Raw genomic sequence first — 13,358 nt, 5'->3', positions numbered from 1 at the left:
ATATATATACATATATATGTATACGTATATATATATATATACACATATGTATATATGTGTATATATGTATGTATACGTATATATATATATAAAATTTGAATTTGCGAAGGCAGCTGCCAGACATCCAGACATATAGAGTCTCCGCACACAAGTTGACCTCAGCTGCAGCTCATTGGAAGAGTCGGAGCGTAGTTCTCCCTCCAGGTCAGTGGGGGCGCTGGAGGGCTCTTTCAAGCCGGTTGTGTGAGTTGGAACTCAGTGTTAAGCTGGTTGGCTGTCACGGGCTGGTTGGTCGGTTGGTTGAGGGTAGCCATGGCTCGACTCGCTGCGCTACTGCTGTTACCGGTTCTTATTGAATCTGTATTTTCCATTTCTTTCTTTTTACCGGTCAACTCAAGAAAGTGCTTACGAGAGGAGATCCACAAAGACGTCCTCGTCACGGGGGAGTATGAAATAAGCGAGCAGGCGAACACCAAAACTAATCTGAAGGTGAGCACAGACCTGCGGCTAGCTACAGTTAAAGTAACCAGCTTGTATTGCGTCCGAAATCGCTTCAGTCTGTTAACGTCTGTGTTGAAGTACACTAGCGGCTACAATGGAATTCATAGCTTGTGTTAAATGTAGTCTGCGCTGTTGGTGGAGTGCGGCTGGAATTTGTAATAGCTGTTGTTAGCATTGTAGCTAACCTAGGCCCCGAAAAACACGTCTTCCTGGTTTTAGTAGCTAACAGCTAATTAGCTAGCTAACGTCAGCCCTTGGTGTCATTATCGTCAAGATTGCGTTTTGTCACAAACTCAAATCATTCTGATATTAATGAACGTCCATTTTATCAACGACTGCGAGCGTTTATTGCTTAATTGTTGTATGATATATTGTATGAAGTAATCCCATATGTGTCATCGGCTAGGCTCTGCTGCTGTTACACGTCAGTCTTATCGTCCATTCAACTGGCAGTCACAAGCTAGCAACGGTAGCACGTTAGCCTCTTCTATCACATGTCAACGACAGCTTGTAACATTATGTATTGTTATTTAGCGAAAAATGAATGCGCTATTAAGAGTCCCTTTAACGTTATACATTATACTGGGGCTTCTGTCCTCACATTTTTATTGACCGTTGCATCCTAGTACTGTTTTGTAAAACAGTCTCCATGTTTTAACAGCTGTCACATTAAAACATTAATAATGAGTGTACTGGTTTTCAGTAGGCAGTAATTCGTCTTGAATTAGGTATCACATTTATTATGCAGTATGTTTGTGCTCTAAGTAACCTAGTTTATGTTGTTAAATCTGATTAGGTCAGGTCCAACACAATTTCTAAGGGCCCAAGCTGTGATCCTGAAATTGCCTGTGTTATGCACTTACACACATGAATGAGAAGCAGAAAATCCTAACATTTGAGATGCTGAACCGATTCAGCAATACAGTTCATATTTTTTATCATTGTTGGCTTTAATTTTGTAGATTACAGATTCCTCCAGCCACACGCTTTACTCCAAGGAAGATGCAACAAAAGGAAAGTTTGCATTCACCACAGAGGACTATGACATGTTTGAGGTGTGCTTTGAGAGCAAATCTCCCATGGGTAAGTGTGTTAACCCCCAAAACCAGGCAGCTCACAGGTTCAAAATTTTGATTCATTTCGAGACACGTCGTTATTTTTCTGTCATTAACAGATATATATTAGGGAAAATTACTTTGTTTTAATCATTGAGCAAGAAGAAAGATCTCAGAGTCTGGGTTTATGATGACCATTTTGCTCCACTTTGTTTAGAAATAAAATTTGCAGTGACATTTAACCCTTTAGTTACACTCAGTTATCCAGTAATTACCGTTTTTTTCCACCAGGAAAACCTGCCGAGGTCCGATATATTTAAATCTTTGCGGTCATAATCTCTGGTGAAAATAATTCCCTCAAAGCACAATTTGAATGGTATTAAAATAGGCTAAAATTTTATTTCCACATATCCTATTTGAAAAAATGAATCTCCCATTTTTTAAATTAATATGTCGACTACTGGTAAGCCAACAGTTTCATTTGTTCAGTTGTTGCTTCACTCAGATGAAGCGCATGCTCGGATTGAACGCCGTAACTTGCCTAACCACCGCAAGGGTAAATAACGAAGACTGAGAAAGATCAGACATGGCCAAACAAGTATTTCCTGATGTCATTGTTTATATTGCCTGCCAGTTTTTTTGTTTTTTTTTGGCTCTGTAAACAAAGATAATATTTCTCCCATTTTGTCCAGATCATTGAGATATTTCAGGACCACTCAGGAGCACTTTTTTTTTTAATGGAAACCCTTTTGTTGTTGTGATATGAATAGATGGTTGGAAATTAGAGATGTGAATTTCTGAAAATTAGTGAAATAAAGGAATGAAAGGTAACTACTAACGATCCATGCAGAAAAGTGATTAATGGAGTGAAAATTTTCTTAGTTGTCATGTAAATGAAGGCTTTCCCAATTCTGGAACTAGACTAGGTTTGCATGACACAGTGAGTGAATACAGTTTAATTCAGTTGGTTGCATATGATGCTAAAATCTCTTCTCTTTTTCATCAGGGACTGGAAGAGTGCCTGACCAGCTGGTAAATCTGGACATGAAGCATGGTGTGGAGGCCAAAAACTATGAAGAGGTAAGTGCTGGAGCCTGAAACATTTTCTTTTTGTAGAATGATACAGATACTGCAGATAAAGAAAGTCTGTCTGCAGCTTGTGGACTAGGTCAGTGGATGTAGGTCACTGGTCTTGCAGCAGGGGTTTCACTGCATATACTGTATTCACTATTCCAGTTTGAACAACTACAAAGCCACAGATTCATGTTAATCTGCTGCCAGCGGCTGGGTATAAATGTTAGAGGGCACCCAAATGTCCTAAATACAACCTAAACTTTGGGTTCTCCTTTGAGAAGCTGGTTTTGGACTGAAAAATTGCAGGCTGACTGACGACTCAATCAAATTTGCAACTATATTGCTAGTCAGGACAAAGGCCCAAATTTATCACACTACCTTAGACACAAAGTGAGTTCACATGCAAGAGATGCAAAAGACCTGCAATCCTTTCCCAGTAACAGTGGTGCAACATTGAAATAATCTTATTGATTAATCAGATTCAGATTAAGTTGATCTGTGGAAACAAGAATTTAGTGCTCCAGAACTTAATTTTTTTACATTTCTGTCACATATGAATACTTGTTATACGTGCGCAATACTTTATGTATTAATGGCATTTCCAAGTGTCTGTTATCAAAACATGATAATGTAATCAAGGTGTCCCAGTATAGAAAACAGGAATCAGTGGAGAAGGTTCTTTGCCTCCACATCATTCAGTATTTTTCTATATAGGGACACGTTGTGCATCATCGCTTCCATTACTTCGTGGTCCTTCTCAGAATGAATAGCACTTGTTACTGTGGCTGCCTCGGGCAACACTTAAAAATAAGTATGGAAGTGATAAAGCCCTGTGATCTGAGAATCACCCTCCTTCCCACACATGCTGCATGGACATGACGTTCTGTTCCGCTGAGGGAGTGGGTAGGCGGATGCTCAGGGAGAGTGAAGTGGGCATGCCTGTCTGTGGGCAGGGAGGTGGAGCTGAAATTACACATGTATTCACCTACGTAGATAGGTGTGCTGCTGAGAACACATTTGGAAACTGTTCAATAGATGATGCATTGGCATTTGGTTAAGATACTGCAGAGTCCCTGTCTGTTACGCACTCTGTTAGAAAGTGTACTTGGCAGATGCAAGCCACACTATTCAGTGTTTCTTTGTTCTCTGCTCATTTGATGTCATTTGCATGCTGCATTGCAGGCAGATTTTTCTATGCAAGCTCCTAATGGGTAAATGTCCATGTCCGTGGCTGCTGCACAAATTAAAGCAATAGTTTGGTTCATTTGGTTCAGACCAAAGAGAACAGAGGCATTGCTGGTGTTTTATTTTTGTCCGTTTGAACTACACACAGACTACAGATGAACTGACAGTTGTCAACATAAGTCACATGGACTGATGAATCAGATAAAACTTGGGATCTTGTTCACTTTTGCTGTTACATTTGCGCACGTCACACATTCATGTCACATAGCCAGAGTTCCAGAGTTCATTAAACATGAAGACACACCTTCTCAGAGAGTACAGCTGTTCTGTTCACACCAAAGTTCAACTGGCAGCTTTCCCAGCAGCCTAGTTGAACAGGAGTAAATGGCCTAATACCATTTGTTAAAACGCTGAAGGTGTATACACAGCTTAAGAGCGACACCTTCAGGACAAAGTGTATAATGACACTGTTTAAAGAGGTGTTCTATACTTTCCATCATTGGCATTTTAGTAGCTTCTGCTATGTCCCTCCAGATTGCCAAGGTGGAGAAGCTGAAGCCTCTCGAGGTTGAGCTTAGGCGACTGGAGGACCTGTCAGAGTCCATTGTCAATGACTTTGCATACATGAAGAAGAGGGAGGAGGAGATGCGGGACACCAATGGTAAGAAAACAACACTGTCTGTGGGGAGACAGAACGCGTGACTTAATTGTCTACAATCGAATTTCAGATGATCAAATGGATTTCTGTAGTGTCAGAAATTTTTGTAGAGTGAGTTCATTGTAACATCTTTTTTCCATCACTCTCCAGAGTCCACCAACACACGTGTGCTGTACTTCAGCATATTCTCCATGTGCTGTCTCATTGGACTGGCTACATGGCAGGTCTTCTACTTGCGGCGCTTCTTCAAGGCAAAGAAGCTGATTGAGTAGAGCAGCCCCCTAGCTCCTGACCTCAGGAGGAAGCTGCCTGCCAGTCAGCCAACACATCCCAACATCCACCCTCTTTGGACTAGCTTCAGCAAACAACAGCAAGTGGGGTTGAGGGGCTCAAATTCTAGTTTTCACAGCTGTCACAGAAAGAGTATTAAGGTCGTCCTCTGAAAAAATTCACCTGCTTATTTAGTGGTTTGATACATGAAAAGCGCTGTAGGGAGAAATGCACTGTGAGACATGGGAGGGGTGTGCCCATCTCCATGGCACTTCACATTTCTGTCTGCACTGTTTTGAATGTTGCAGTTTACTGAATAGCAGCTCGTTCCTTCAATCAGTTGAAAGGGTGATGTTTGATTTTGAGCTCAGTTTTGAATGGATGTGCCATGAGCGAATGTCTTTTGCCCTTCTGTTGATGTACACATTATTTGCCATGTCAAGCAAACTAGATCCTTGGTGCCCTTTTATCAAGTGAAGGCTGTATGAAAAGTGGTTTGTTGTTACTTCGATGAGAGAATTGGCAACCACTTAACGTCTGTGTTATGTCACCTAATTTGCATTCATGTTTGGTAGCTAAATTTAACCGTGTATTTAGTTTGTTTTCATATTGTAAATGCTACTTAGTTGCTTCTACAAGTATATTTTTTTGGGGGGGTTGTGAGTTGTCAGAGTAATATTCTCTTAGTTATAAATTAGGTCACTTCTATGAGCTCTTGCACGTTCTAGTTTTGTTTTTGGAACACCTGAACATTAAGTTTGTCACCAATCAAAAGTAGCAAGAAACAAAAAAAAAACCTTGTGCAGCATTGTGCTGTGTGTACATGGCTATGAGTAATTTAACCACCTGACTTCTGTGATGCAATTCATATATATTTGTGCAAGTTTCTCCTGTCAGAGTGCAGTGGACAGAGGTTTTCACGGGAAATGTAAAGTAGGCTATCCAAACATTTTCTGAAATTTCCTTTCAGTCATACGACCTCTTACTTTACGCACTGGTTAATTCAGTTATCCTTTTGTAATTTTCAAGATATCACTTCCCTCGCAGATCCATCCAGTGTGCTTCTTTTCTTTTGAAATACTTACGAGGCTTGGGTTACATGAGAATGTGGGTGGTTGCAAATATTCAGACAGGGATTAATTGAGGCATCTGTCATGGATACATTTTTAACAATGAACATGCGCATTGTGCGCAATCAGTGATTTTTATGTTGACTGATAAATTTTGTAAATTTGTGTTGGGCTTTTATTCAATAAAATATTGGATGGATTTACATTAGTTATGGTGAAGTCTAACATGTATTTCCCACTTGCAATGCTAATATATATATGAGGTGACTTAAATACTGTAGTATCACAGTATTGTGAGGGCTAGACTTCATTACTACAGGAGAAAATAGCACTTTAACCTCACAGCAGTATAATAATTAAGGGTAATGTGTAACAACAGTTCAAAATATTTCCAAATCGTTAATATATTCAAATTACTCAAATCATTGGATGCCCTGCTGGCTGCCATCTTGACCCAAAACATGTTATTGGACTAAATTTACTTTCTGTCTATAAGTACAGTGTTCATGTGTAATTCCTAATCAACTTGTCCTGAAGAGATCTTAGCAATTTTACCCGTATGGTGTAAAAGCTCACATGACCACTGCTCTTTACATCCCTTGTGCACTGCGAAGACCGGCCGAAGTCATTACATTAATTTGGAATAAGCTTTAAGCTAAATTTCCACTAAGTGCATTCCAATTCCATAGCAACAAGAGCTGGTTGTCCTCAAAAATGGAGCATGTACCTGTCAAACAACTAAAAGCATTTATAGTGCTGCAGTATGGGAACTCATTATGACCCTCTTAAGTCATCAAAGCTCCACAACACAAGGTGAGTGAGTTATGTTTCAACTTTTAAATGGATAGAATTTTGAAAATTCCTACATTCTTTTCAAACAAAATCCATGTTGCTCGATGGTCACAATTGTGATGAATTGGATGATACGCTCTAGGTATGTGCTGTATGTTAGTTACCAATGCTATGGAGGATTTCTCATTAAGTTAGTGTTCAGGCAGGTTTTAGACATCCCGGGTAAAGAGCCCTCAAAGGATTCTTGACATATTGCAATTATCGCCCAGGCTGAAAATAAAATCTATGCTGTAAGTGGCTGTGAAAGACCTGAACTATGAGGGCGAAACAGTCCACTTACTGTCTCAATTCACCAGCTGAATTCTCGGGATCTGACCGACCATGATGTGCTTTGATTGAGGAAAATCACAGTCTCCCATCACTTTACCATTTACAACACCACTGCATGAGAGTATTTGATCAATAGCCTCCACCAAACCTCAGACCATGGACAACCAACCTAGCCTGACCTTCAGTGATCTCTTTCGAGGGACTGAACTGGGTCACATGCTCTCCTGGGCTTTGAAGAGCAAGCAGATATACTCCAAGGCTGCAGTTTCAGCCATGACATTCTCTTCAATTCATTGTCTGTCACTGATTGGATGACAAGAAAATATTGCAACTGTGGGACTACGTATCAAAACCGCTCATTTCCTTTCACACCTATGGGAGAAAATGTCAACCAGAGGAACTTCAGAATTTCTGACACAAGAATGAAAACCTTGTCAAGTGGAAGGATCAACTCTGGAATCAGTTCTTGAGATGCAGAGTCTGTGACCAGCACACAACACTTATTTGAAAAGTGCAATTTTACATTACACATTAAATGTCTTGAAATCTACCACCGACTCTCAATCAGAGGGCTAAAGGGAAACAAGACTGAGAGTCTCCAGAATTGCTGGTGGCTCAGTGAGGCTGTGCTTTGCACCACATGCTAATGTTAGTATGCTAACATGCTGTTGCTAAGCAGGTACAGTGAATTACTAAGGTTTTTGCAGGCATTTGGCCATTAACCAAAGTATTGGACATATTTAGACATGGACTTGATAATGGCACTAGAAAACACCTCTTGTAGATGAGCGTGAAGTGAAATTTGTGCTCAGTACAGTAGTTTAGCAGTGTGCTTCTGTGAGACTCTATGTACTATACATTGATAGATTGAGTTTATATTATACCTGTTGGCTGTTAACATAGTTTTTTTAAATATATATTTCAATACTTAATTCGAAATAACTAACTAAATAAAAGAGTGTCTGAATCAAATTTAGTGTTTTTATGTAGTCAGAATAAATAAGTTTATAAAAAAGTTCCCCCATCTATTAGCAACATGAAACAGATCAGATTGACTTCCAAACGACGACGAAAGTGAACACATTCTGAAGGGGATGCAGAATCTGGCATTACACCGGCCTCTAGTTATGATTGGCCTGCCCGCGTTATACGTTGAAAGAAATGAAACTCACACCAACGCAATATTTTACACTGATTTGACGAAAACTTGAATACCCCGAGGCGCCCATTAAACACCGAAACACCCCTAAGATCACTGTTACTTCTTTGCTAACACAACGCGAACTTGATACAGGAGCCCGTGAGGGCGTCCACCAATCAAATGAAAGCACTGTCATAATCACCCGGATGTACTCCTGAACTACTTCCTTGTCAAAACATTTTCATGGTATATTGGCGTTGCTAAGGTTTGACTCTGACAGCAAGTCGATTTTATAACAGCTATGCCGGGCCCAGACAAAGAAACGGACCTGACGGAGAGAATTGAAGCGTTTTTGTCCGACCTGAAGCGTGGAGGGAGCGGGACGGGACCGCTGCGGGGCTCGGCGGAGACAGCCCGAGAGACGACAGCCCTGCTCCGCAGAATCACAGCTCAGGCGCGGTGGAGCAGCGCAGGTGCCTCATGCCACTATTTTTCTGAATTTACAGTTCAACTCAGACATTACAGCAGTGCGGGCAACTAGTACAGAAGCTGTCATTGTAGGCGAGCAGTGAGGACGATTGTCAGATCTGTCGTAACTGCTGCAGCAGCTGTCAGACGTGTGCTTGATACTTTATTATAACCATGTTGGAGGTGTTATTAAAACAGAATGACCTGTGACTTGTGATGAAGGCAGCGAGAACAGTGACTTCAGTTCAAGGTTCAGGGTGTCACCAGCTTTAGCCTTCACAGATATCATATTTCCACTAAAATGCTGCTTTCAGGTGATCTGATGGAAATAATCCGGAAGGAGGGGAGGAGAATGACGGCTGCCCAGCCATCTGAGACCACTGTTGGCAATATGATCAGACGGGTGCTGAAGATCATCAGAGAGGAATATGCCAGGTGAGGAGGCCTCAGGGAGAGAGACCCTGTTTCTATCCCTGTATACATAAAATGTGATTTGTATCCAGACACTTTATCTCGATTAGGATAAATACATGTTGATGCAAGCTGTAAATGCGTGATCAGAATGTGATCAGATTTGCCTGACCACATGGCAGTCTGGCTTGTATTCTGTTCAGATCTTAGGTAGGAAAAAAGCCAATCCGTACAACATGCTGGCATCTGTAGCCTACACAACATACAGGTATTTGTTTTTAGTGAACACAAAGTATAGGTTGTTGATCAAATGTATAGAACGTGCAAGCCCGAAAGCTGAAAGAGACGCACCCCTAACTACTGATCACATGTCTGTTCTGTGCCATGAAAGTGCCAAAAGATTCATTATTTAACAGAACTGTGTGGAAAATTAAAGCAACATAGGTGGGAAATAAATGATATGCACCAAGAAATAACTGTCTGTGTGACACATTGTACTCACCTGTGCAGCTGATCTGCTGTTAACCAGGCATATAATTGATCTTGTCACAGAGTAGGCTACATGCTTGTACAAAGACATACAAAGACAGGAATAAATTAATGTAGTACATTAGACAAATTTCAAAAGATGGAACAAATAATTAAGACAGCCTTTCACAAAGTTCATCAAGTTTCCCCTTACTCACAAAACTCCACAATTTTTTAAGGGAGTCTGGGGCTGATGTTCCGCCAACTCAAATTACTTACAGGAAGGTTTTGCCTCTGAGGACAAAGATCTGACCTCCATGAGGACAATGGGAATGCATTAAAAACACCAGGTGTAACACGAAGGCAAGGTCAGATCGTTTATTATCCAGATAACCTACCTGGATACAAATCCCATTTTAATACCAGTGTGCTGGAGGGGTTATAGATTGAGTTCAGTGAGCACATGGACCATGAATATTATGAATGCTTATCTGGGTTTATTGCACATAGGAGGCACCTGTACAGGAAAGTCCTACAGTCTATTACCATATAGCCTTACCGGAAACAGTGGCTATTTATTTATTTAATCAAAGCAGTGTCCATTATTCTTTTTTTTATGTTTATGATTTGATTTGATTGATTCTGGGTTTTACTATTATTTGAAACATGTGTTTTGGCTCCTAGAGTATTCCTTGAACCGATCTAAACGTCAGTAACTTTCTTTTGTGAAGCTTTTTTAAACTCTTCTCATCCCCTTGTTGTTTCTCTGTCATGTCTGTGCTGTATATGTGTATTTGCTGTAGTCGGCTTCTTGTCTTGTTTGAGAACTAGATCTGCAGGGTGAATGCCCCTCTGCTTCTCTTCTGCCTTGAAAATTACACATGTTTAATTATGAAAATGAATATTCTGCAGAAATCTCCTGGCTTTGCACATATTCTTCTTTCTGTGAGCTGGTTTGCTGTGATGTTTTCCACAGATCTCGAGGTAGCAGTGAAGAGACAGACCAGCAGGAATCTCTCCACAAGCTGCTGACCTCCGGAGGACTCAGCGAGGAGAACTTCAGACAGCATTTTGTCGCCCTCAAAGCCAACGTCATCGAGGCCATTAATGAGTTGCTGACAGAGCTGGGTACATTTTTCTTTTTGATGAGCAGGTCATTTATCCATTAGCTGGCACTAGATATTCATCGAAGTCTATGTTTATTCTGTGAGATTAAAATATTGACTTTTTTTTACCCCGTCACAATTTTCCCTTTCAGAGGGAACAACCGACAACATTGCGATGCAGGCGCTGGAGCACATTCACTCCAATGAGGTCATCATGACTATTGGCCGCTCTCGCACCGTGGAGGCCTTCCTCAAAGACGCTGCACGCAAACGCAAATTCCATGTCATCGTGGCGGAGTGCGCCCCCTTCTGCCAGGTAGCTGAAACACATCAAAAATGCGAGAAATTGTGTGTTCATGCACAACCCTGATTCCAAAAAGGTCGGGACTCTGTGTAAAATCTGAATAAAAACAGAATGCAATCATTTGCAATTGAACTGTGATGAATGAACTGACAACGGCTTAACGAAGTGTTCCTGAGCTCATGTAGTAACATCCTTTATACAATCATGTGCTCACAGAGTGTTGAATCTCGCTCCATCCTCGCTTGTGAACGACTGAGCCTTTCCAGGATGCTCCTTTCATACCCAATCATGATGCTCTCACCTGTTACCAATCAACCTTTTTACCTGTGGAATGATCCAAACAGGTGTTTTTGGAATGTTCCACAACTTTCCCAGTCTTTTGTTGCTCCTGTCCCACCTGCATCAAACTCAGAATTAGCAGGTATTTACAAATATCAATGAAGCTGGTGAGGTAAAACATTTAGTATTTTGTCTTTGTACTGTTTTCTATTGAGTATATGTCAAACAGGATCAGCAACTTATCACATTCGGTTTTTGTTATGTTTGACACAGTGTCCCAACTTTTTTGGAATCGTTGTAGGAAAACGTGGTGTTACTGAGATAAACGACTGTTTTCAGTTTTCATCATCTTTGTTCACCTCCCACCAGGGACACGAGATGGCAACCAGTCTCTCAAAAGCTGGCATCGAAACAACCGTGATCGCAGACGCTGCCATATTTGCAGTCATGTCTCGTGTTAATAAGGTATTTCACACCACAGAGCACTTTGAAACCGTCATGTCAGAGCATGTGGGTTAACCTGCGTGGTGATCTCTCCCTCCAGGTCATCATCGGTACGCAGACAGTTCTGGCAAACGGAGGGCTGAGGGCTGTCAATGGGACACACACTTTAGCCCTCGCAGCCAAGCACCACTCAACACCTCTGATTGTTTGTGCTCCCATGTTCAAGCTCTCGCCTCAGGTAAGAAAACTCCCTAGCCTGCCAAATTTCTGTTATTTCTGCTGACAAGACGTGATCATGAAATGATTTGTGTCCTAGTTCCCAAATGAAGAGGATACCTTCCATAAGTTTGTCTCCCCACATGAGGTTCTTCCTTTCACTGAAGGTAACTCAGACATCCCAACTAAATGCTTGTCAGCTTTCTTTAAACAACAAAACATTTTAGCCTGTAAAATAAATGTTCCACTTTTGAGAATAATAAGTTCGTTTTCTGAGGAGTTCACAGTTTACAATTTGTATTTTAGGTGAGATTCTCTCAAAGGTGAACGTGCACTGTCCGGTGTTTGACTATGTCCCACCTGAGCTCATCACGCTGTTCATCTCTAACATCGGAGGACATGCACCGTCATACATCTACCGACTGATGAGCGAACTTTACCACCCAGAAGACCATGAACTGTAACCAGTGGAATTAACAAATAAATTAAATAAAACGCTTGATGCTCCGCAAGTCATTTGTCTCTCTTTTGGTGAGGTTGATGCTGTACTTAAGCAATACAGTTGTGAGGGCAAACATTTTTTAGTTCCGTACAGCAATTCTTCACAAATGTTTTGCAAAATGTTAAAAGAAATGAAATTAAACATCAATATTTAATTATAATATTATAAATCGAATAATTATTATTATTTATTTTGAAGTGGGGTAGAAAAATCAGAACCAGTCAATGTTAAGGCAGTTTTCGGAAGAATCACTTCATGTGAAATGTGTCACAGCATCATTGACACAATCTGAAGGCAGAATAAACTAATGGTTCAATACATGATAAAGGAAGTTATCACTTCATCCCACAGGATGAACGAAACCCCCATTATCCACAACTGGAGGCTTCATGGCTGAGAAATGTGTCATATTAGATGGATTTTTTTATGTTAACATGTAAACATCAGATAAACTGTTTGACACCATAATCACACAGACAAGAAATGTTAAACTCTGGTTGAACAGCATTACAGCCCTGCAGATGTTTGTTGGATCAATGAACCTAAAAGCGTGGATTGTAACTTGTGGAGACCTTCTGTGTTTCTGTGTTTGCTTCTTTCAAACAGTCGCTTCACTTTCACTAGAACGAAACTATGGTCACAGAAACACTGATAAAGCTGAACGGAAATGTGTGTTTATGAGTTACTCGCCAGGAAGCTGTTTAATGTGTGTAGTTTTAGTTTGCCTCCACCTGCAGGACGTCGTGAGAAGTATTCAGAGAGGCGGGTGTAGTTACAGGTGTGCTCCAGATGGAGGCGCTGTAGAACCAGCAGAGCAGTGGGTTTCTGAAGGTTTTTCACAGGAATAAGAAGATAAAGAAGCAGCGAAGAAGCTGCTGTGTGGTGTAAACATGTAATGTTTCGGTGTGTGTAGTTACAGTAGTCTGTTGGTGGTCTAAAAAGACTGGGTCCCGCTGTATTACTCAGGCTGCGCTACAGCGTCTATTCACAGGCGCGATCCCACTACTGAGCGGCACGGGGGCTTTGACCTGCTCCGTTTCCGACCTGGGCCGGTGCACCCCTCCTTAGACGACCTGGTGGTCCC

The 13,358-nt window shown here is 41.1% G+C and overlaps 2 protein-coding genes across 2 annotated transcripts; both read left to right on the top strand.

The window, feature by feature from the left end:
• The first annotated feature begins 261 nt into the window (after positions 1–261).
• Positions 262–6,021, top strand: tmed10 (transmembrane p24 trafficking protein 10). The gene is made up of 5 exons (XM_041958401.1): positions 262–489; positions 1,464–1,584; positions 2,563–2,636; positions 4,350–4,476; positions 4,624–6,021. Exons 1-5 carry the CDS (start codon positions 313–315, stop codon positions 4,743–4,745), a joined length of 621 nt encoding a protein of 206 aa, XP_041814335.1. The 5' UTR covers positions 262–312; the 3' UTR covers positions 4,746–6,021.
• A 2,289-nt stretch (positions 6,022–8,310) lies between these two features.
• eif2b2 (eukaryotic translation initiation factor 2B, subunit 2 beta) lies at positions 8,311–12,289 on the top strand. The gene is made up of 8 exons (XM_041958917.1): positions 8,311–8,549; positions 8,859–8,979; positions 10,400–10,551; positions 10,682–10,845; positions 11,482–11,577; positions 11,657–11,794; positions 11,873–11,939; positions 12,079–12,289. Exons 1-8 carry the CDS (start codon positions 8,378–8,380, stop codon positions 12,234–12,236), a joined length of 1,068 nt encoding a protein of 355 aa, XP_041814851.1. The 5' UTR covers positions 8,311–8,377; the 3' UTR covers positions 12,237–12,289.
• Positions 12,290–13,358: the final 1,069 nt, after the last annotated feature.

Source organism: Chelmon rostratus, chromosome 18 (genome assembly GCF_017976325.1).
Source record: "Chelmon rostratus isolate fCheRos1 chromosome 18, fCheRos1.pri, whole genome shotgun sequence".
Classification (NCBI taxonomy): domain Eukaryota; kingdom Metazoa; phylum Chordata; class Actinopteri; order Chaetodontiformes; family Chaetodontidae; genus Chelmon; species Chelmon rostratus.
Note: the sequence above shows the minus strand (reverse complement) of the source record. Positions and strands in the feature narration are given on the sequence as shown.

Bases quoted from the DNA above. Each gene is read 5' to 3' on its own strand.
- tmed10 (XM_041958401.1), top strand. From the start codon at position 313: ATGGCTCGACTCGCTGCGCTACTGCTGTTACCGGTTCTTATTGAATCT. The intron at 490-1,463 runs GTGAGCACAGAC...TTAATTTTGTAG, and splicing joins ACACCAAAACTAATCTGAAG to ATTACAGATTCCTCCAGCCA. The intron at 4,477-4,623 runs GTAAGAAAACAA...ATCACTCTCCAG, and splicing joins GGAGATGCGGGACACCAATG to AGTCCACCAACACACGTGTG.
- eif2b2 (XM_041958917.1), top strand. From the start codon at position 8,378: ATGCCGGGCCCAGACAAAGAAACGGACCTGACGGAGAGAATTGAAGCG. The intron at 8,550-8,858 runs GTGCCTCATGCC...TGCTGCTTTCAG, and splicing joins GGCGCGGTGGAGCAGCGCAG to GTGATCTGATGGAAATAATC. The intron at 10,552-10,681 runs GTACATTTTTCT...TTTCCCTTTCAG, and splicing joins TGAGTTGCTGACAGAGCTGG to AGGGAACAACCGACAACATT.